This window comes from Erythrolamprus reginae, chromosome 7 (genome assembly GCF_031021105.1).
Source record: "Erythrolamprus reginae isolate rEryReg1 chromosome 7, rEryReg1.hap1, whole genome shotgun sequence".
Lineage (NCBI taxonomy): Eukaryota > Metazoa > Chordata > Lepidosauria > Squamata > Dipsadidae > Erythrolamprus > Erythrolamprus reginae.
In genome coordinates this window covers 28,079,083-28,102,658 of record NC_091956.1, presented here as the reverse complement: position 1 = coordinate 28,102,658, position 23,576 = coordinate 28,079,083, and the positions used below count along the sequence as shown (strand labels likewise).

At 45.3% G+C, this 23,576-nt stretch overlaps 1 protein-coding gene across 1 annotated transcript; it reads right to left on the bottom strand.

Annotated features, from left to right (window-relative positions):
* Positions 1-231: 231 nt before the first annotated feature.
* Positions 232-22,267, bottom strand: TLR2 (toll like receptor 2). Its single transcript, XM_070757248.1, has 2 exons — positions 21,909-22,267; positions 232-4,134 (listed from the first exon to the last, which is right to left on the bottom strand). The coding sequence occupies exon 2, from the start codon at positions 4,126-4,128 to the stop codon at positions 1,804-1,806; it is 2,325 nt and encodes a 774-aa protein (XP_070613349.1). The 5' UTR covers positions 4,129-4,134; positions 21,909-22,267; the 3' UTR covers positions 232-1,803.
* Between the last annotated feature and the right edge of the window lie 1,309 nt (positions 22,268-23,576).

Here is a 23,576-nt window from a genome sequence, read left to right as displayed (position 1 = left end):
TCAGACACAACTGCCATAAATGGACTACACAAGAAGGCATATTTAACATTAGTTTAATTAAGTCCCACAGAAATCATTTTTAAAGATTTTTTATTCCTGCAGAAATTGGCTATAGAAGACCCTGAATGACTGGCTCCAATGGCAACTAGCTATAGCTCATTATTTTGGCTTAACAGTGTTATGGATCCGTGTCTCCTTGTGATATGAATAAATAGCTAGAATATAGAAGTACCAAATAGTTACATACTTTATTTTAATCAATAAGTGCAAAATATTACCAAGAAAATTCATTTTTCATACATTACAGTCACTAAACTAAAATAGCTCCAGGAAGTGCTTTTTTGCCCTTCAAAAAATAAATGAAGCTTAATGCAAATATGCTGGTCATTTTCTCAAACACTGAAGATGACAGGAAGTCCTAGCTTATAGTTCACCTTAGGATAAATTCAACTAAGCAACTTATTCATTTTATGCTTTTTATATGCTGCCTATCTCTTAATGGCTCCAGGGAGCTTTGAAAAGATAATAAAAAACAATAAAATGTCATCTAGCAATCGAATGATTACGTGTCATCAAGAGGTTGTTTGCTCTTAGCAACCACCAAATCCTAAAAACACAAAGCAAAGCAAAACAAAAACCATAGAAAAGGACTTAAGTTGCTGTATATGTATACTCATTGTTTAATATTTAAGCAATAAACAATAATACAATATTGCTCTTGTTCAACATTGAATGTAATAGATGCTTTAAAAAAAACCCATAATTAGTCATGACTGAAAAACCATCTGTGTTGGTCCCCCTGCTCGTGTCATTTGCTTGGCACACCTAAGTTAAGTCAGTGGACATCAGTGGTGAAATCTACTTAGCTTCCATACCAGTTGGGAATGTGCACATTGCGCGCACACGGTCGCTTCACCCACACCCATCAAACACTTTTTTCATCTTCTGTGCATGCGAAGAAGGATTTGCACTTGCGCAGAGTGTAAAAAATAGGGGAATGGTTACGTCTGGAAAAGTGGGAGGAGCCTAGCACTACTGCTGCTACTGGTTCTCCAAACCCACCAACAACAACTGGTATGCTTGAACCAGGATGTATTGGTAGCAATAAGCAACATAGAAACATAGAAGATTGACGGCAGAAAAAGACCTCATGGTCCATCTAGTCTGCCCTTATACTATTTCCTGTATTTTATCTTAGGATGGATATATGTTTATCCCAGGCATGTTTAAATTCAGTTACTGTGGATTTACCAACCATCAATAAAAACCTCACATCAAGCACTGTGTGGCTTCTTTGGTTTTGGCATATTGTGCTATGCGGCCCCTGTGATGTGTAAATCAAGATTTACAGCTTAGCATGATGCATGAATTCAGGTAAGATCTTGTTGAATATATCACAGTTAAACAAAAAGTGGCTTAATGCAATCCATAAATTTTATCTATCAATTCTTTCAAACTTTCTCAATTAATTGGTTCTCAAGACTCTGCTAGAACTGTACCTTAGCTGCTACACAGTTCCCTGCTAATTATTCTTCCTATCATAAATGTCTGAAGAGTTGAGATACATGTGCAAAACCTGGACAAAAGCTAGTGTTTTATGTCCCCGATATTTCTGCCGAGAGAAATGCAGTCAAAGTACATGATGACGAAAAAGTCTGGAGCTCAAGGAATCACACTTCAGGAAGTCTACTTGCCTCCTGCTAATGGACTAGCCTGGACTGCATATCCTGAACCACAACAAATTATTTACACCAGAGGTGCCGCTAAAAGTAATAGAAAAGGTATGTTATGCCAACTTCTCACCTAGGCTTTTATTGCCATTTTCAAATTAAACCAAAATAACTGTTGATGCTCTTCATCACTTGGCCATTCAAGATAAGTTTTGGTATTCATTAATTTTCGGAGTTTGCAAAACCTTTTTGGGATCGTGTTTGCTGGAATAGATTCCAGGAGGATCAAAATGGCTGTGTCATTATTCTCATCAAAAAAACGGAAATGGGAAAAATCCAATTCATACTTGCACCACTCACTCTGTACAAAATTAGCTGAAAGCACAAACAGGGTTTTAGAGCTCTTCTCAATGGAGTCAATAATATTGTCCACAATCCATTTGCCAGGCAGGAAATCTCTTTTATGAAGGCAGAGTTTAAATGGAGGGTTTGATTGCTCCAGCATCTGCACCATAACATTTTCCACCCATTCAGAGTCTTGTTCACTGTAGGAAACGAATGCATCGTAGCAGACTAATGGGTTATGGGTCCTTTGAGGCTTGCGTTTTGCTTTGAGCCAGGCAAAAGTCATGCGCATATACCAAATGACGTTAAACTTGATGCAAAGAAATGCTGCCACCAATATGACCACGATTATCAGACTACAAAGGCTGGACACAAAAGAATTGAAATGACAATCAGTCAAATGCAGCTTGGCAGCTCCAATCTGTTTCCCTTTTACATAATCTGGAGAGTCGCAGATGTAATTTTCAGGCCAACCAATACAGATATTATATATTCTCGGAGAAGTCTGTACAAAAGAAACAAAGTCACACTTGCATTGAAAACTGTTATAACGGACATCCAGCAACTTTAGTTCTACAAAGTTTTCCAGTTCCTGTTCAGAGAACACAAACACATTGTTTTCTCTAATGGTCAAAAATCTTACATGAGGGATGAAGGCAGCATTTGGTAGAGTTTTCAACCTATTGTTTTTAAGGTAAAGTTCCTGAAGACGAGGCAGGCTCACCTTAAAATCATAGAGGAAATTGCTGCTTGCATCTAGAATTTCTAAAGAGTCAGGGATGCAATCTGTAAGTTTTTCTACTTTACAGCCAGAGATGTTTAAATATTTCAAGCTTTTTGGCCAATGACACGATTCTGGCATTTGTTCTAAGTTATTCTGACTTACATCTAGGTTAGTAAGATTGACTAAATGAGCCACAGTTCGAGCCACCCGATCAAGTTGTGTCAAAGAATTTTGACTAACATTGATAGTCTGCAGCTTAGGCCAACTGCCTGGACACAATGAATTCTCAAAAAACAGATCCTGAAGCAAATTTGTATTGAAATCAAGATACTGTACTGAAAGGAATCTTTTTGCAAGATTGCAAGGCACAAGAAAAACTTTACTATTTTCAATGGTCAGACTGGTAATATTCTCTACAAGATACCACATGGATGAAAGTTCTGAAAATAAATAAAATTTATCTATTGTTAAATTCCTAATTGTAATTATAATAGCATTGCTATAAATTTGCTCAGTTTTGAAATGTCCAGTACCTTGTAATTTGCTATCTATAATTTCTATTTCTTCTAACTGGGTCATACCAGATGACACATCAAATAACGGAAAAACCTCTTCTTGTAAAAAACCACACTCTCTAAATCCAAGCTTTTGAATAGTCATTGGAACCTCTTTGAAATAACGGACAAGGGGTAAAAGGTTAAAGTGTATGTTTCTCAGTTCAAGAAACACCACAGAATTTTTAACATCAATTAAAATTGAATGCAATATGGAGTTGACAGTAACATTCAAAATAAGGTGATGTATGCGTTCAAGAGACTGCAGAACTCCTTGTGAATATTGTGTAAGATTCTGTCCTTCAATCTCCAATACTTCAAGAACTGAAATTCCTTCAAAATCTTTTTCCTGTAAAGAAGAGAATTTATCATTTCCCAAGTATAGATATCTCAGCTTTTTTAAGCCAGAAAATAATGGATATTTCCCAAGTTTTGCGTAGGAATTCCCCTTTAGATTTAATTTCTGTAAAGAAGGAAGATTTCTGAACCAAGATGATGACAAGTAAGCCAGGTTGTTCCATGATAAATCCAAATGCTCCAGCTTTCCAAGGAAGTCAAAGGCATTTTCATCAATTGTCTGAATTAAATTGGATTGAAGCAAAAGTGTTCTAAGATTGACTGCAAACTTTAGGTCAACATCTTGGATATGCACAATGCTATTGAAGGCCAGGTCCAGTCCCAAGACAGCATCCGATAGGCCCAATGGAACTGTGTGAAGATTCTTCCCACGAAGATTGCAATCAGCACTGTCACAAAGAGGGACGGTCTTTTCAGCAGAAAGACTTTTAGCTCCAGCAGTTGAGATAAACCAAAGGCTCCAAATTAGCAACATCATGATTATCTACAATATTAAAAAAAAAAACAATGTTATAATACAATACATAGTGCATTTGGTCATTTTTAAGTAGTTTAGTTATAAAAACAAGATGCGGTCAATATTAAATATCAGACCGAGAGCTAGAGGCAGCTTTCATGACAGTTGGACATTATTTCTTACACATTTAGATAGATCAGTGATTCTTGATCTGGGGATCACTGGGAATCTGCAATGTCACAGGGCAGTGATGGCAAACCTTGTTTGGTTTGGTGCCAAAAGGATGTGTGCGCACGTGCTAATTTATGTGCATGCCCATGCCCTCCCTCCCTCCATGCATGTACACAACCCCCTCCATGTGCACTTCACACACACTGCTGTTCCCCATGTATGCACACATGTCTCACAATGGACCCCTGAAGCCTGGGGATGGTGAAAAACAGCCAAAAGGGCCAACTTCCGGTTGACCTGTTGGGCTATTTTTTTTACCATCCTCTGGCTTCAGGCAATTTCCCTGAAGCCTGGGGAGGGCAAAAATGGCCGAATAAGCCAACTGGAAGTTTGTTTCCAAACTTCTGTTTGGCCCATTTGGCTGTTTTTCGCTGTTCCCCCAGCTTCAGGAGGATTCCCTGAAGCCTTGGGAGAGCAATAATGGCCCAACCAGAAGGTCAGAAAGGAACTTGCAGTTGGCTCATTGGGCCATTTTTGCTCTCCCCAGGCTTCAGGGAAGCCTCCTGAAGCTGGGGGTACAGCAAAAAATGGCCCAACCGGAAGTTCATTTAAAAACTCGAGATAGAAAAACATCCCCAAAATATGAACAAGCGGGATGATACCTCCCGCCTACCAGACATCTGGAAACCAGCCCTCAAATGTATCCCAGCCATAGAAACTGAAACCAGACTCAGAACACACATTGCAAAACAATCTAGTAGCCTGCAACCTCCAAGTACTCAGGATATCACGCCTAATCCACAACCTTTAACTTATCAGCATACCTCAGTCACATCAATGACCCCACTGACTCACCAGGAAGTTTCTACACAGCAGGCAATTGCTGAGCCATCAAACTACACCCAGCCACCAGTATTTATAGAAGGAAGGCAGCTCAGGTCTCGCTGTGTTCGCCCTAGAACAAGGACAGAAACACCAGCCTGAAGATGATGAGTGGGACCTCGTCGAAACGTCGCCAGAAATTTCCAAATTCTACATGGGAAGAAACCCGAATATACCAACTATATAATAAGATATAGTTTATTATGAAATTGCCTTATTTGTAAAAGCTGCCTGATTCAACATGGGCAGATTTGTCATTCAGTTTAACTGAGAGCTTAATCCATATTTGGAAACCCAAAGTTTTAGGAATTATATAAACAGCTATTTTGGTTCCTAATCCCAATTCCTTATTCCTTGGAAACCAGCTATGGTGGATTCCTACCAATGTTACCTCTAATTTTTTGGTGTGTGTGTGTAGAAAAGTACAGTGTCTGAGTGGCATATTTTCATGCATGAGCTCCTGAATTTTTTTCAAAGATGTCACCCAAGTCAACAGCGAAATCAATGTTATTTGAAACTTAATATTATGTTTATTCAATGTACCCGCTTAAAAGTCTTATACTGTATATCAGTATCACTTCTAATACTGAAAGTCTGCAATATTAAAATACCCATATATACTAGAGTATAAGTCGGGTTTTTCAACCCCAAAAATGTGCTGAAAAATCCAACCTAGACTTATACTCGAGTTACTGATGGTCCTCGGGCGCTGCAATGGCCTGAGCACTGGCAGCAGTGGTAGGCTGGACCCACGAGGGCATGGAGCCATTCTGCCAAAGCTGCATGAAACTTCAGCTGACCGGCGGCAGTCACTTCCGTGATTACCAGTCTTGGCTCCCCTTTTTTCCCCTCCTGCTGCTGTGTCTGCACTAATGTTCCCTCTAAACTGTGTGGGCACGCGCCTGCGCAGCCATCATGCCTCCCCGCGCACTAACTTGCTGAAGGCGCACAAAGTCACACCGTCCTGGATCGTGGGGAAGGGAGCTCTTCCCCAGCCAGGTGACAGTGAGGCCCTCCCAATGCTCACCTGCTGCCCAGGCCCCATGCTGGGCTGCACTGGGGGCTGCCCCTTGGAGCCGGGGACAATGTGCCTAGCCTTGGCTTACTTGGTCCCAGTGTGGCCAAAGCGCGGGGTGGAGTAGGTGGCGGTGGCTGCTACTGCTGCTCCAAGCCCGCCCGCGAGGTGAGCTTCCTTTGGTTTCCTGCAGCAGCAGCAGCCGCCACTGCCTACTCTGCCCTGCGCTTCGGCCACACTGGGCAGCTCTGGCAGGCACGGGGCAGCAGGGCAAGCAGCAAAGGTGGTGCCGCCAAGCGTGGGTCGAGCAGGTGGGCATCAGCAGCAGCGGCACTGAGCAGTAGCCACGGGGCAGTGGCGGGGCGGTTGGCTGCAAGCCACTGACAGCAGCGGCTGGATGTGTTGCAGGATGCCGTACATGCTGGCGCTGTGGTGGGCATGAGGCTGGCACCTCCGTCCCGGCCCAGCCAGCGAGCCAGTACCAGCTCCATGCCCATGCCCAGTGCAGCGCAGCGCCAGCAATGTACGGTGACCCACCGCCGCCACCGTTGGTGCCTCTGTCCCGGAGCTCCTGCTTGCAGCCGACCGCCCTGCGTTGCACAAAATGTAGGTTTTGTAGGGCAGAAAAAAAAAGAAGAGAGAAAGAGAGAAAAAAGAGAGGAAGAAAGAAAGAAAGAAAGGGATTGAGAGAGAAATAGAAAGGAAAGGAGGAAGAGAAAGAGAGGGAAAGAGTAAGAGGGAAAGAGGGAGGGGAGAGAAAGAAGAGAGGGGGAAAGAGGGAGGGAGAAAGAGAAACAATTAGAAAAAAGAGAGAGGAAGAAAAAGAGAAAAAGAAAGGAAAGAAAGAAAAAGAATGGGAGTAAGGAAGAGAGAAAGAGAGAAAATAAAATCATGAATTTAAAATTTATTTATTTATTTATTTATTTATTTAATTTTTTGACTTCTATGCCGCCCAGTCTTGAAGGGACTACCGCTCAAACACTATACTTTTCCGCCCACACCGAAAAAAAATTAGAGGGAACATTGGTCTGCACTCCTTACTTTTTCCCTGTTTCCTCCTTTCTGGCCTCGGCAAGCTTCTCTCTCTTTCTTTCCCGGCTCCCTTCTAGCCTCACGCGGCCACCTCCCGAGGCCAGGAAGGAGGAGAGGAAAAAAAGTGAGGAGCATGCAGACAGCGGCAGCAGCAGGGGAAAAAAAGAGAGCCCAATAGTGCTGCACCAAAGCGGTACGTGTGACCATGAAGCCACCACCACCAGCTTCAATAATTTTCTTTTGGAAGGATTCCTTGCTTCAAGGAAATTATCGGAGCGGGCGATAATTGAAGGAAAGTTGAGGGACCCCTGCCCCATCAATAAACATCTTGGTGGTGACATTCTGAGTTTTTGCCTCCCCACTCCAAACCCCCCGCTTCTCTGAATTCCATAGGCGGAGCTTTGACGTCACGAAAACGTCTGGCCGGGAGAACGCCGAGAAGCCCCCCGGCTGTTTCAGAAGGTGACAGCCGGGGGCTTGCGCTTCTTGGCGGCCTCCCAAACCCGAAAAGTTCGGGTTTGGGTTCGGGAGAACGCCGAGAAGCCCCCCGGCTGTTTTGAAAGGTGACAGCCAGGTGGCGGCACCCAGTGGAAGGCCATTTTGTGATGTGCAGTGGGTTTGTAAGCTGAAAAAAGTTCATAAGAAGAGTCAAAAAATTTCCGAACCCCGGGTTCGTATCACGAGGGGTTCGTATCATGAGAGGTTCGTATCATGAGGTACCACTGTATGTGGAAAAAAATTCTAAATATTAGTTTCACAATTCATGTAAACATAATGATCTCTGTGCACAACTGTTTCAGGATCTGGTGAACATTGGAGGTACACACTTAGGAGCTAACACAGAGAGGGAATGTGGTTTCAGCTGATGTATGTTAATGAATTATCAGTTTCATAGAGAATTAATAGACTTGTACATTCTGCGTGGGAAAATTCCAAAGATCACAGAGAAAACTAAGGAATGTTGTACTTTCTTCTCTCTATGACCCATTAAACAGTCTGTATAAAATGTTGTAAAATTATGGTCACCACAAATTAAGAAAAAAATGTTTTAAATTCCATATATTGTTTACATTTGCCATACAGAGCATATATTTGAAACTCCATGTTAAAAAAAATCCTTATTTTAGAGATGAGTCCTTTGCATGGAGTTACCTTGTTGCAAATTTTTATTTACTTATTTATTTTGTTAAGTACATATTGTTAATAACAATGTTTATATACATGATATTATAAGAGAGAAACATTAAGACAGGGGACAGTAGGCACGCTAGTACACTTATGCACTCATGCATGCTTAAGGATAACCCTTTTAAGAAAGAAAAATCAAACACCAGGAAGTTCCTCCCTACTACTTTGCATGTAGTTAACAATACACTGTTACTTTGTTGCAAATGCTTAAGGATTACCCTTTTAAGAAACAGAAATCAGACACCTAAGCCAAGTAAACCAAAATAATACTGTTGGCAATTCGATCAACTCATGGCTTTTGAGCCCAGCTTTTAATACAGTGTGTGTTTGTCAAGCTTAAAGACGATTCACTTTTGCAAACACTTCAATTACGCATTAAAAAGAGAACCATGACCATCTAAGAATTTCAGAGCTTCAACCCCCCTCCTCCTCAAAACCTTCTCAATGACTGTGAAGTCAATAAAAAGAAACGGACGGAAAAAGAAAAGAACAGAAATTTGCATAAAACCTCTCTCCTATCCGTGAAGGTGAGGAATGCACAAAGGGAGGTCAAATATAACACTAATGCAGAAGCCCTTCCAGCTTTTTCAGGCCAATAATAGCATGATGTGGATGGAGATATCTGCAAGTAATTCAGTCAGACCCATTTTCTACCCTAAAAACCACAAAATGCAGCTTCTCGCTTTAAAAGAGCTCTGGGGGATAGGGGAAAAAGGGGGTGTCAACCTTTGTTACCTTCAAAAGGGGTTGTACTGGTGTGAGACAGCACTGGGATGGCGACAGCAATGGCTTTGATAAAGGTGGCAGATCATCTATGCCCGGAAAGCTTCCAGAGCATTCCCTACCTCCCTGCCAAGCCTGGGCAAACCAAGATAACCAGCACTTGATTCAAAGCGCTCAGAGCCGACTTTCTCCTTAAACTTAGCAGACCGTCCCAACAGGCACCGCAAGAGCCCACTACCCAAATTAGTGAAATGCTCACATTTATTTATTTATTTATTTATTGAATTCATATGTCATAATTACAAAGGGAGGCATGTTCCCCATAATGACTGCACAGGCTTTTGTCATCTGCGCAGCTGCGCAGCTCAGAGGGAACAATGGTTCTTACCGATGTGCTCAAGAGCTCCGTTCTGGTACAGCCCTGCGGATTGCAAAATTTGCACGCGACAGCTCCAGTACTTTCTTTGCCAGTCTGTTGTATGGCGCCTTCTCTTTTTGGAATTTTTGGCTTTATTTTGCTTCCTGCACATGCGCAGAAGCAAAATCACACAAGGAAATGTGTGCGAGTGAATGTTGCGAGCGCATGTGCACCTGAACTGCCAGGATCTGCACCCAGGGCACTGGTAGGCAGGTAGGAGGATCCAGGATTTACATGGAAACCAGGATTTACATGACTGGCTTTAAACATTGGAATACAAGAGAAAATAAAAGAGAAGTACAGCAAAAGGACAAAAGGAGTTAAATAGAACTATTCCACACACAAAAAAAGTTGGTATAAAGTGCCCAGAGTTTATTTTCCAAATTTGTTAGTGCCATTCACATTTAACTCTGCCCTGAGAAAGGAAACAATTGTGAAAACTAAACATTCAGGTCTGCTTGACCTCTGTTTCAAAAATGAAACATATTGTTATTTCCTGGCATAACTAGGGAAATAATATTGTGCACAAATTTCAAGCAAATTTGAGCACAAGACAATGAGCAGTGTGACTGCAATGGAAGAGTGAAATTATTGAGTATAATAAATTATAGAAGATGAAGGACTTAAAATGGTGATGTGGCTGTAATCTTTATAATGAGCTCATCCTAAAAACATTTTATTCTAATTTATCTCTGGCTGGAAGGGATGGTTGAAAGTGGACTTATGAGCTTTCTCCCTGTAACCGGAAAAGGCAGGGAAAAGACTCAGTGGGACCTCTCTAGGAATCACCTAGGAGGAAACAGGGCCGGAAAAGGCAGGGAGAAACCTCAGAATCTTCTGGGAGGAAACAGGGCTGGAAAAGGTGTGGAGAAGCTTCTGTGACGTGTCTCTAGGAATCTCCTAGGAGGAAACAAGGTCTCTACCTTCCTGTGGTTTCCCCAATCACATGTATTATTTGCTTTTACATTGATTTCTATGGGAAAAATTGCTTCTTAGAAAGTTTTCTACTTAAGAACCTGGTCACTCAACAAATTAAGTTCGTAATATTCCTACACATATTATTCAGCCCATTCAAGCAGTATACTGTATCTCTTTTGTGTATCTAGAGATAAATTCGACCTTTCCTCAGAGGTCATAGTAGTACACTTTAGTGAAAATAGCAATCATCAGCCTGTAAGCACGACATTGCAAGGCTGCTCAGATTTAAGACCATATGACATGGCTGACAGATGGCACACCAAAAAGGTAGAGATGACCCAAAATAAAAGGTTAATTTGGGCCAAAGTTGATACTAAGACAATATCAGACTGCCTTAAAACAGAGAATGCTACTAAATGGCATAGAACAATCCAATCATCTACTACTGACTGGCTGTCAGCCTTCAACACATTCTCTAATCTCTGTAATATTCTGAAGAAACACCTTGCAACTAAACCTGCTACAAAAAGAGCCCAAGTGGGTAGACCCTGTTGTTTTAATCTTGAATGCCAGCAGCTAGAAAAAAAAATTGAAGGCAGCCCAGAAGAATCCTACTGATTACCATTTTCATGATTATATCATTTAATCAGATTACAGTGGTACCTCTACCTAAGAACACCTCTAACTACGAATTTTTCTACATAAGAACTGGGTGTTCAAGGTCAGCTGTGGATCAAGGAGGATGCCCAAGTTGTGGACCTCTCCAATTCCCCCCCCCCAGGGTAATGGATGGACAGATGGAATTGTCCTTGGGAGGCAAAACCCACAGCCACTCCGTCTTGTCGGGGTTGAGTTTGAGCTTGTTGACACCCATCCAGACCCCCACAGCTTCCAGGCACCGGCACATCACTTCCATTGCTTCGCTGATTGGACATGGGGTGGAGATGTATAACTGGGTATCATCAGCATACTGATGATACCTCACCCCATGCACTTGGATGATCTTACCCAGCGGTTTCATGTAGATATTAAATAGCAGGGGGGAGAGGACCGACCCCTGAGGCACCCCACAAGGGAGGGACCTAGAAGTCAACCTCTGACCACCCACTAACTCCGACTGCAACTGACCAGAGAGGTAGGAGGAGAACCACCGCAGAACAGTGACTCCCACTCCCAACCCCTCCAGCCGATGCAGAAGGATACCATTTTTGATGGTATCGAAAACCGCTGAGAGGTCAAGAAGCACCAGGACAGAGGACAAGCCATCATCCATCAGCGCGACAAAAGCAGTTTCCATGCTGTAGCCAGGCCTGAATCCTGACTGTTGAGGGCCTAGATAATCGGCTTCATCCAAGGACCGCTGGAGTTGGAGCGCCACCACCTTCTTCTCAACAACCTTCCCCATAAAGGGAAGGTTGGAGACTGGACGGTAGTTATTAAGCACAGCTGGGTCCAGGAAGACTTCTTGAGAAGGGGGCGCACAAGTGCCTCCTTATAAGGAGCCGGAAAGTACCCCCTCCCCAAGAAGGTGTTGACAATCTCCTGGACCCAGCTCCGTGTCATCTCCCTGCTGGCCGAAACCAACCAGGAGGGACATGGATCCAGTAAACAGGTGGCAGAGCTCACAGCTCCAATGGCCTTGTCTACTTCATCAGGTGTCACCAAGTCAAACTCCCCCCAGACAGATGGACAAGGACGGGCCCCAGTCACCTCGACTGACTCATTGTCAGCCGACACTGCTATCCAATATCTAAGTTGTTGTATCTGCTCAGTTACAGCCGCAGATTAGAGCCGGGCGATAGGCGTCCCTATCCAGGGTGCTGATTGGCCGCCAGCCCGTAGTTACAATGTAAGCGGGAAGTTTCTCTCTGCGGGATTGGGTGCTGCCTCAGGCAGCTTGTTATATATAAGCCTGTGTGTATATTATTGCTTAAGTCTGTACCTGCCAGGCCTGGCATGAGTTCTGTAATAAACTTCTGAGTTAACTGTGGCCTCTATTACATTGGCGACGAGGTAGCGAGCCTATGCGGAAGATTGACAGTTGTGACAGTAAGTCAGGATGTCTGTGCATTTAACATTCCCCCCCTTTGATCCTCAAGGGGAGACGTGGGACTCCTATGTCGCCCGTTTTGATTGTTTCCTGATCTCAAATGGATACCAGGACATTTCAGGGGATAGGAAGAGGTCCTATTTCTTGGGGTTTTGTGGCCCCGATATGTTTGAAACAGCTCGTGCCCTGTTTGCCCCAGTTTCCATCCATGATGTGACTTGGGAGGATTTCTTGAAAACGTTACAAGATCATTATGCCCCTGCCCCTTCGAGGTGTGCTCGTCGCTACACTTTTTATCAGCGAAATCAAGCCGAAGGGGAGTCTATTAATGACTTTCTGGCTGCTCTCCGTAGAGCGGCATTATATTGTGAGTTTGGGGACCTTAATGACTACCTTTTGGATAGACTAGTTTTCGGAGTCAGAGACGGTCGCCTCAAGCGGCGCCTCCTGGCAATCCGGGATTTAACCTTTCAAGCTGCGGTGGCGGAAGCTCATGCTTTTGAGTTATCTACACAATCTTTGGCTTCTATGGACAGCTCAGTTAATGCCACGCAAAAGGCAGCCACTGTTTCGGATAAACCTAAGCTGGCCCCGGAGGAGGTGGGCGATTTAGGGGGCGAAGAAGATGAAGAGGTCTGCAGATTGGCTACTAATCGGGCTAGGGAAGCACCGACGGGACGTCCTCGTCCTCCTTTGTCGCCTTGCCGTGGTTGTGGGGGGGGTCATTATCGTTCAAATTGCCCGTCCCGAGATGTGGCATGTTGGCGATGTGGTGCCAAAGGTCTCGTAGATCCCCGGCTGCCCCGTTCCGGGAGCAGCGTGAGTTTTCTGGCTTCAATTCTCGGGGACAAAGAAGATTTTCCCCCCCCCCTAGAAGAGATGACTGCAACGCGGTGTACAGCTGCCATCGTCCGGTTTCGTCTTATGTCAGGAGGACCGCCGGCTCGGCTGAGAAAATTTCTGTGGTGGTTCAATTGGGGGGTTCTCGTTGTAACATGCAGGTAGACACCGGTTCTGCTCATTCCTTAATTTCTTGGGCCACCCTCAAGCGCTGTTTCCCTGCATGGAGGAAGAGTCGCCTGCTGCCCTGCGCTTTGAGCCTGAGGGATTACCAAGGAGCTGCAATTCCTATCATCGGAGAAGGCCATTTTGCAGTCCGCTTCAAGACTTTCGCCGGTAGACTGCCTCTCGTAGTGGTGGATGGACCCTTTGCCAGCCTGCTCGGACTGGACTGGTTCTCTTCTCTGGGACTCTCCGTGGAGGGGGTTAATGCAATTGTGGGGGAGTCGGGATTTGAACAGCTGGCACGGGAGTTCCCTGCCGTTTTTGACAGCAATTTGGGTCGTTATACTGGCACCCCCATCTCGTTCAATTTAGATCCTAAGGTTCCAGCAGTTCGCTTAAAGGCCCGCCGTGTCCCTATTCCCCTCCGTCCTAAGGTAGATGCAGAGTTGGACAGATTAATTGCCCAGGGGGTTTTAGAGCCGGTAGATCAGGCTGCATGGGAGACCCCTGTGGTGATTGCTTTCAAGGGGGATGGGGGAATCAGATTGTGTGGGGATTATAAGTGCTCTGTGAATCGTGCATTGGCCCACCATTCATACCCCTTGCCAGTGGTGCAACAGCTGCTACACACTCTGGGGGAGGGTTGGGTGTTTGCCAAGCTCGACCTATCCCAAGCTTACCAGCAGCTCCCCGTAGACTCCCTGACAGCCGAGGCCCAGGCGATCATCACCCATAGGGGGGTATTTAAATGCCACAGACTGCAGTTCGGGGTTTCCATCGCCCCAGGCATCTTCCAAGGTTTGATGGAGCGCCTGTTATATGGACTGGAAGGAACTGTGCCATATTTCGACGATGTTCTGGTGTCGGGGAGTTCCACAGATGAATTAATGGCACGAGTAAGGAAGGTTTTGGCTAAATTCAGGGAGGCTGGGCTTAAACTGAAAGCTAAGAAATGCGTGTTTGGTGTGCCCCAGGTCGAGTTTCTAGGTTTCACGGTGGATGGGCAGGGAATACACCCTACTCCTGAAAAGATTCGTGCCATCAGAGATGCCCCCAGGCCACAATCCAAGGGGGAGCTCCAGGCGTTCCTGGGTTTACTAAATTTTTATGCGGTCTTCATCCCGCATAAGGCATCGGTGGCTGAGCCTTTACACAGACTTCTTGACAAACAGTCCCTTTGGCATTGGGGAAAGAGGGAGGAAGCCGCGTTCTTGGGGGTTAAGGAGTTACTCACTTCTAATAACATCCTGGCTCAATACTCACCTGGATTGCCCCTGGTACTCACCTGCGACGCTTCTCAATATGGGGTGGGCGCAGTCTTAAGCCACAGACTGCCTAATGGTACAGCAGCCCCCCTGGCTTTCTTCTCCCGCACGCTGGCTAAAGCGGAACGTAATTACGGCCACATCGACAAGGAGGCGCTGGCTCTGATTGCTGGAGTCCGAAGGTTCCACGAGTACTTGTATGGCCGTCACTTTGAACTGGTGACCGACCACCAGCCGTTATTGGGATTATTGTCTGGGTCCCGTCAAAGCCCTGTAGTAATCTCCCCCAGGATGTCACGATGGATAGTTTTCCTTGCAAACTATAATTACACTTTATCATACAAACCTGGGCGCCATATATCTCATGCAGATGCCCTTAGCAGATGCCCCCTGGCCGAAGTTTTAGTGGATCCCGCACCTGCATGTTCAGTCTTTGCGTTGTCAGAAGGAGGTCTTATTTTATCTGCAGCCGAGGTAGCTTGGGAAACCGGGCGGGATTTCATCTTGTCCCAAGTAAGGCAATGGGTGTTAAGGGGGTGGCCTGTCTCAGCCCCTGCCGAGGAGTATGTGCCCTTCTTCAGGTGTCGAAACGAGTTCTCCGTGGAAAGAGGAATTCTGCTGAGAGGTTGCAGGGTGGTAATTCCGAGTAGGCAGCGCAGCCAGGTATTATCTCTCTTGCATGATGGCCATCCAGGCATTGTGTGCATGAAAAGCCTGGCGAGGGATTACGTGTGGTGGCCGGGGCTGGATAAGGGGGTAGAGCAAAGAGTGGCAGATTGTAGGACATGCCAAGAGCACCGGCCTTTCCCTCCCCGGGGGGAGCCATTGGCCTGGGAGCCGCCTGCGGGCCCCTGGGCTCGGATACATATTGATTTGGCCGGCCCCTTCATGGGGCAGTCTTTCCTGGTAATTGTGGACGCACACTCTAAGTGGGTGGAGGTGGTGCACCTAAAATCCACACAGTCACAAACGATTATAGAGGCACTGATGACAGTATTTGCCACACAGGGGTTCCCAGACCTCCTGGTTTCGGACAACGGCCCGCAATTCACATCTGTACTGTTCGAGTCGTTCTTGGCATCGGTGGGCATCCGCCACGCGCTGACCTCGCCTTGGCATCCAGCCAGTAATGGCCAGGCGGAACGGGCAGTTAGGTCAGTCAAGGAGTCTTTAAAGAAGATGACTGGGGGTTCATGGCAGAAAAGGTTGGCAGATTTGTTGTTAGCACAGCACACTACACCCTGTGTGGCCACTGGCAAGACCCCTGCAGAACTATTAATGGGTCGCAAACTTCGAATAGTTTTAGATAGGCTTCATCCGTGGTATTCACAGTCGGTGCCTTGGCCAGAAACCCCGGTCAGAAAGGTGAAAGTGGGTGACCGGGTGTTTGCGCGCTCATATTCAGGAGAGCAGAATTGGGCTGAAGGAGAAATAAGCAGGGAGCTGGGTCCCAGGTCATTTGAGGTCATGTTAAGGGATGGCCGAGTGTGGAGGAGACATTTGGACCAGATTCGGTTAGACAAGGGAATGGATACTGGCGAGGAAAGGGATCAAGGCCACCCCGGAATTGTTATGGAGGAAACCCTAAACCGGGGCGGAAACAATGGGGGAACTGACAGCTCGGAAGAAGCCTCGCCGTTTGTAAGCGAGGGAAGCAGAGAGGCGAGTCCGGAGACCAGGGAGGAACAAGAATTAGAGCCACGGAGATCGGGACGTCTGTGTAAGAGACCGGAATATTTGAAAGATTACGTATGTGCTAACGAAAGGGAAAGGAGTGTTGTATCTGCTCAGTTACAGCCGCAGATTAGAGCCGGGCGATAGGCGTCCCTATCCAGGGTGCTGATTGGCCGCCAGCCCGTAGTTACAATGTAAGTGGGAAGTTTCTCTCTGCGGGATTGGGTGCTGCCTCAGGCAGCTTGTTATATATAAGCCTGTGTGTATATTATTGCTTAAGTCTGTACCTGCCAGGCCTGGCATGAGTTCTGTAATAAACTTCTGAGTTAACTGTGGCCTCTATTACATGATTATATGCCCACATGATTATATGCTGCAACGTTCTGCCTGTCAATGACTACTTCAGCTTCAACCACCACAATGCAAGAGCATATAACAGATTAAAACTCAATATTAACTGCTCCAAACTTGACTGTAAAAAATATGACTTTAGTAAGAGTTGTTGAAGCATGGAACTCATTACCGGATTCTGTAGTATCATCCCCTAACCCCCAACATTTTACCCTTAGACTGTTCACGGTTGACCTCTCCAGATTCCTAAGAGGTCAGTAAGGGGCGTGCATAAGTGCACTAGAGTGCCTTCCGACCCCTGTCCTATTGTCTCTCCTATAGAAACATAGAAGTCTGACGGCAGAAAAAGACCTCATGGTCCATCTAGTCTGCCCTTATACTATTTTCTGTATTTTATCTTAGGATGGATATATGTTTATCCCAGGCATGTTTAAATTCAGTTACTGTGGATTTATCTACCACGTCTGCTGGAAGTTTGTTCCAAGGATCTACTACTCTTTCAGTAAAATAATATTTTCTCATGTTGCTTTTGATCTTACCCCCAACTAACTTCAGATTGTGTCCCCTTGTTCTTGTGTTCACTTTCCTATTAAAAGGTCCTCCTGGACCTTATTTAACCCTTTAATATATTTAAATGTTTCGATCATGTCCCCCCTTTTCCTTCTGTCCTCCAGACTATACAGATTGAGTTCATTAAGTCTTTCCTGATACGTTTTATGCTTAAGACCTTCCACCATTCTTGTAGCCCGTCTTTGGACCCGTTCAATTTTGTCAATATCTTTTTGTAGGTGAGGTCTCCAGAACTGAACACAGTATTCCAAATGTGGTCTCACCAGCACTCTATATAGCGGGATCATAATCTCCCTCTTCCTGCTTGTTATACCTCTAGCTATGCAGCCAAGCATCCTACTTGCTTTCCCTACCGCCTGACTGCACTGTTCACCCATTTTGAGACTGTCAGAAATAGCCCATATATCTTCTCTTCTATCCCTATATCTTTCTTCTATTCTCTTATTGATTTATTTTGTCCTATATTCTCTCTTCTATTCGTTCTCTAATTCTATTTCCTAGAAGGTGTCCTCTATTGCCTTCATTGTGTATTGTTGCGTATTGGACAAAATAAATAAATGTAAAAAAATAAAATAAATAAACTCTGTTTACAGCAGTGTTTGATGGTCACAGGTCCTATTCATTAGGAGCACATCCAGATCTTCTTTCTCTGCTTGTTCCTCAGCAACACAAACAAGCCGCAGAAAATCATCAGAAACTGAAACTAACATTTCAACAATTGAGAATAAGGAAGCCTAAACTATTTATAAACAACATTTAAGTGTTTTTTTTTCTTTTCTGCGCTAATAAATAAGGAGAGCAGCAGCCAAAGAGTCGATGTGGCATATGGGATCATACAAAAAGTGTCTTTATTTTCTGGCAAAAAGAAAATAAAAAAAGAAAATAGCCCTGCGTATGAATTTATCACATCTTGCACAGTACAAGAAATGTGAAGAATTGTAGTAACTAAACAATAGGGTGTGGCTAAATCTAGTGCAGGGGTCTCCAACCTTGGCAATTTTAAGCCTGGTGAACTTCAACTCCCAGAATTCCCCTGCCAGAAAAGCTGCTATAAATCTTTTCTTGAAAATACACTAGACTAGACTGGACTGGACTGGACTGGACTGGACTGGACTGGACTGGACTGGACTAGAATAGAATAGAATAGAATAGAAGTTAAAGTTGTCCAGGTGGGAGAGCCCTAGTCTAGTCTATATAGTTGCTTCACACTTGAAATGGAAATTACAAGCCAAGGCACTACATGTGATATTACATAACATGAATGTAAAATATGTATGGACATACATGCCCACATATAACTTTGGGTTAAGTGCTGTATGGATAACTGACCTTGTCACTTAAGGGTGACTCAAATGGATCTTTGTAAGTCCACCCCGGCATAAAAGGGAGCAGCAGTTTTTCTACCCAATTCATATGTACTGTATTCCCCAAAGCATTACATCATCATTTCACCTTCAAGGTTAAAAGCACCTCCACCAGCCACCCAAGCAGGGGACTATACATCATTTCTAATAAATGGCAATCCAGACTCTTCTTGAAAGCTTCCAAAGATGGAGATCTGTAACTTCTGAAGGTGGGTTGATTATTCTCACTGTCAATAAATTTCTCCTTATTTCTAGATTGAATCTCTCCTTGTTTAGTTTCCATCCATTATTCTTTGTCTGACCTTCGGATGTTTTGGAAAATAGCTTGACCTCTTCGTCTCTGTGGCAGTCCCTCAAATATTGGAATACAGTGATCCCCCGCTCTTTGCGAGGGTTCCGTTCCAGGACCCCCCGCAACGAGCGGGTTTTCGCGAAGTAGCGCTGCGGAAGTAAAAACACCATCTGCGCATGTGCAGAGGGTGTTTTTACTTCCGCAGCGCTAGCGAGGAGCCTAAGATTGGGGGCGGCGCGGGTGTTTTAAAACATCCCCGCCGACATGAGGGGCTCGCTAGCACACCCCCAAACCCGGGTTGGGGGTTCGGGGGTGTGCTAGCGAGCCTCCCATGTCGGCGGGGATGTTTTAAAACACCCGCGCGACTTTCCAATGAGTCCCGAAGACAAACGCGTTGTCTTCGGGACTCATTGGAAAGTCGCGCGGGTGTTTTAAAACATCCCCGCCGACATGGGAGGCTCGCTAGCACACCCCCGAGCCCCCAACCCGGGTTTGGGGGGTGCTAGGAAGCTCCCATTGTTGGCGGAGACCTTTTAAAACACTCGCGCGGCTTCCAAACCGAGTCCTGAAGCCGCGCGAGTGTTTTAAAAGGTCTCCGCCAACAATGGGAGCTTCCTAGCACCCCCCCAAACCCGGGTTGGGGGCTCGGGGGGGTGCTAGGAAGCTCCCATTGTTGGCGGAGACCTTTTAAAACACTCGCGCGGCTTCCAAACCGAGTCCTGAAGCCACGCGAGTGTTTTAAAAGGTCTCCGCCAACAATGGGAGCTTCCTAGCACCCCCCAAACCCGGGTTGGGGGCTCGGGGGGGGGTGCTAGGAAGCTCCCATTGTTGGCGGAGACCTTTTAAAACACTCGCGCGGCTTCCAAACCGAGTCCTGAAGCCGCGCGAGTGTTTTAAAAGGTCTCCGCCAACAATGGGAGCTTCCTAGCACCCCCCAAACCCGGGTTGGGGGCTCGGGGGGGGTGCTAGGAAGCTCCCATTGTTGGCGGAGACCTTTTAAAACATTCGCGCGGCTTCCAAACCGAGTCCTGGAAGCCGCGCGAGTGTTTTAAAAGGTCTCCGCCAACAATGGGAGCTTCCTAGCACCCCCCAAACCCGGGTTGGGGGCTCGGGGGGGTGCTAGGAAGCTCCCATTGTTGGCGGAGACCTTTTAAAACACTCGCGCGGCTTCCAAACCGAGTCCTGGAAGCCGCGCGAGTGTTTTAAAAGGTCTCCGCCAACAATGGGAGCTTCCTAGCACCCCCCAAACCCGGGTTGGGGGCTCGGGGGGGGTGCTAGGAAGCTCCCATTGTTGGCGGAGACCTTTTAAAACACTCGCGCGGCTTCCAAACCGAGTCCTGGAAGCCGCGCGAGTGTTTTAAAAGGTCTCCGCCAACAATGGGAGCTTCCTAGCACCCCCCAAACCCGGGTTGGGGGCTCGGGGGGGTGCTAGGAAGCTCCCATTGTTGGCGGAGACCTTTTAAAACACTCGCGCGGCTTCCAAACTGAGTCCTGAAGCCAAGCGAACTTCTGCGCTTGGCTTCAGGACTCAGTTTGGAAGCCGCGCGAGTGTTTTAACAGGTCTCCGCCATCATGGGGAGCTTCCTAGCACCCCCCCCCAGCCCCCAACCCGGGTTTGGGGGGTGCTAGGAAGCCCCCCATGCCGGCGGGAAGACCCAGGGAACGTTCCTTCGGCCGCCCAGCAGCTGATCTGCCGGAACGCAAACTCCACCATCTACGCATGCGTGCAGATGGTGTTACTTCCGGGTTGAAAACTCGCGATATAGCCGTTTCGCAATGATCGGGGTCGCGATACCCGGGGGATCACTGTACTGTTATCATGTTTCACCCGGTTTCACTCTTTGCTAGACTATCCATGCCCAGTTCCTGCAGCCATTCATCATAGGTTTTAGTCTCCAGCTCCCTGATCATCCTGGTTGCTCTTCTCTGCACTTTTTCTAAAGTCTCAATATCTTTTTAATAGCGTGTGGTGACCAAACTGGATGCAATACTCTAGGTGTGGTCTAACTAAGGCTTTATAGCAGTTATCAACCTGGGAGTTGGGACCCCTTTGGGGGTCAGACGACCATTTCACAGGGGTCGCCTAAGACCATGGGGAAAGCCAAATTTCTCATGGTGTTAGGAACTAAAGCTTCTATTCTGGCACCTTGGAACATATTTTTACAATCCAACCAATCAGGCATTTACAGGGGGTGGGGGGGTTCCCTCTGACCTTCTTGTCAATCAGCTTAAAGCTCTGTTGGGAGGATTGGTGCTAAAATTCTGGTTGGGGTTCACCACAACATAAGGAACTGTATTAAGGGATTGCGGCATTAGCAAGGTTGAGAACCTTTATAGAATGGTATTAGTACCTCCCTTGATCTAGATTGTTTCCCTCTGTTGATACAACGTAAGATTGCTTTGGCTACTTTGGCTGCCGCTACACACTTTTATGGCGCTTTTATAGGGGTGAAAACATCATCCACATGTTTCCAACCAATACTGTTCTGAGCTTTCTTTTTCCAATTGAGCCCACAATACCAGCTCATGTGGTTGATCCATTGTGTTTTATTTTCCCCAGGAATTTTTTTTTTATTTTTTTCTCCACACCAGTCACATATGCAATCCTCAATCTTAAAATACAATACAATAATACAATTTTTAAATTGGGTATTCATAATCCTCTTCTCTGCACATTTTCCTAACTTTTTTTCTTCCTACAGGTCACCTTGTCATCTGTACACACATCACTTAAACATTTCAAAACCGTCCATCTCCAAATCACCACCACCACCACCACCACCTCCTCCTCCTCCTCTTCTTCTTCCTCCACCTGTTAAATTCCAATGAACTCCACAGAAAGGCAAAGCATAAAATTAAAAATATAAATATAAAAGGACTTACTACGCCTCTTTACTCAAAACTCCGACGAGCGGCATTCAAGTGCTTGCTTAGGAGCGCTTCCTAAACGGAGGTTGAATCCTTTTAAGAAAAAACGAAGCCTTGAAAGGAACAGCGAAACAAAGACACGCCTCTGGCGTTACTTGCTCCCCTCGTCAAGCTTCCAAAAATCCCCTGCCTGCCTTCGGACAAGCCTGGTCGGCGTTTCCGCCACGTCTGATGCGCTTCCTCGGAAGACGCTCCGAATAAACCAGTGCGGCGTCCCGAGCGGAAAGCCGCTTTTAGAAGGATTGGAGGGGAGAGTTTGGGCGGCGACTTCGCCTCAGTCAGGAATACAGTTTTAGATATTCACATTTCTTTCACGATAGCCACGCCTCTCTCTGTCCCCCTCCTCCTTACGCTTGGGAGTGGTTCCTCTTTCAGGTTTCTCTCTCCAAACTGCTCCTGCGAGCCCTGCACTCGCAGGAGTCCTCAAACCTGGGAACTTTTAAGACTTGTGGACTTCAACTCCCAGGATTCTCCAGCCTGCAGAGAGAATTCTGGGAGTTGAAGTCCACAAGTTGCCAAGTTTGAAGACTTTCTGCCTGGTCTGGAGGGAAAGTGTTGCCCTGATTTACAGAAACGCTGCAGCCTTGTTTTGTTTTTAATTTGTCAAATGGCACAGTTGGCTTCCTCCAAAGTCCCTTTTAACTCTGTTATTTTGTCATTATTAAATTATTGTTATGACTCGGGACTTTCACTTTACTTAACAGTTGTTGGAATTGGGGTATGTCTAGTTTAATGGAAAGAATTCAATTCTGTTATTCTGTTCTATTCTATCCTATCCTATCCTATCCTATTCTACTATACCTTACCCTACCCTATCTTACCCTCACTTTACTCTACTCTACTCTACTCTACCCTATTCTCACTTCACTCCATGGGTTCAATTTCACAGAGAAGAAAAAAAAGACCCCTCAACTGCGGGCTACTTTTTCTCACCCATGCTCCTGTTCAGAAATAAATGTATTGTAATATGATACTTGTTTTGATGGGAGTCTGACCCTGCGGCCTCGAAATATTTTGTGGCTTGCAATGGAGCACGCTCTAGTGCTTCTCATTAATTCTGGAGAGCCACGGTTACCAAAAAAAGCCAGCTACAACACCCTGCACCGTTTGAACACCTGCTACTTTCTGCATCAGCTCCTCTGAAAATATGAAGTTTTAGGTTTCTAGGTTACAACAAGGGCTGCATTGTGGAGACTGAGTCACATATTTCATAAAAGGAACAGTGTGACTTATTTGACACCAGGGCACATTCTTCTAAAGAGATGGTTATTTATTCTGTATTCTTGACACATGCCGTTATCAAGTAATCTTTCACAATATTTTCTAGGATCATATTCTTTTCAGGTTGATCATTATCAGCAGTAATGCCAACTATCCAAATGCTATTTCTTTGTTTCTCTCTTGTTTGTCATTCTTGCCCTTTAAAAAAAAACCAACAGCTTATAATTCTCTTGTTTTATTGTGAGCCATCCAGAGTCACCGGGAGTTGGGTGGCATACCAATTTGATAAATAAACAATAATAATAAATAAATAAACAATAAATATATAATAAATAATAAATAAAAACAACAATAATATTAATAATAAAATAATAAATAAAATAAATAAATAATACATAAATT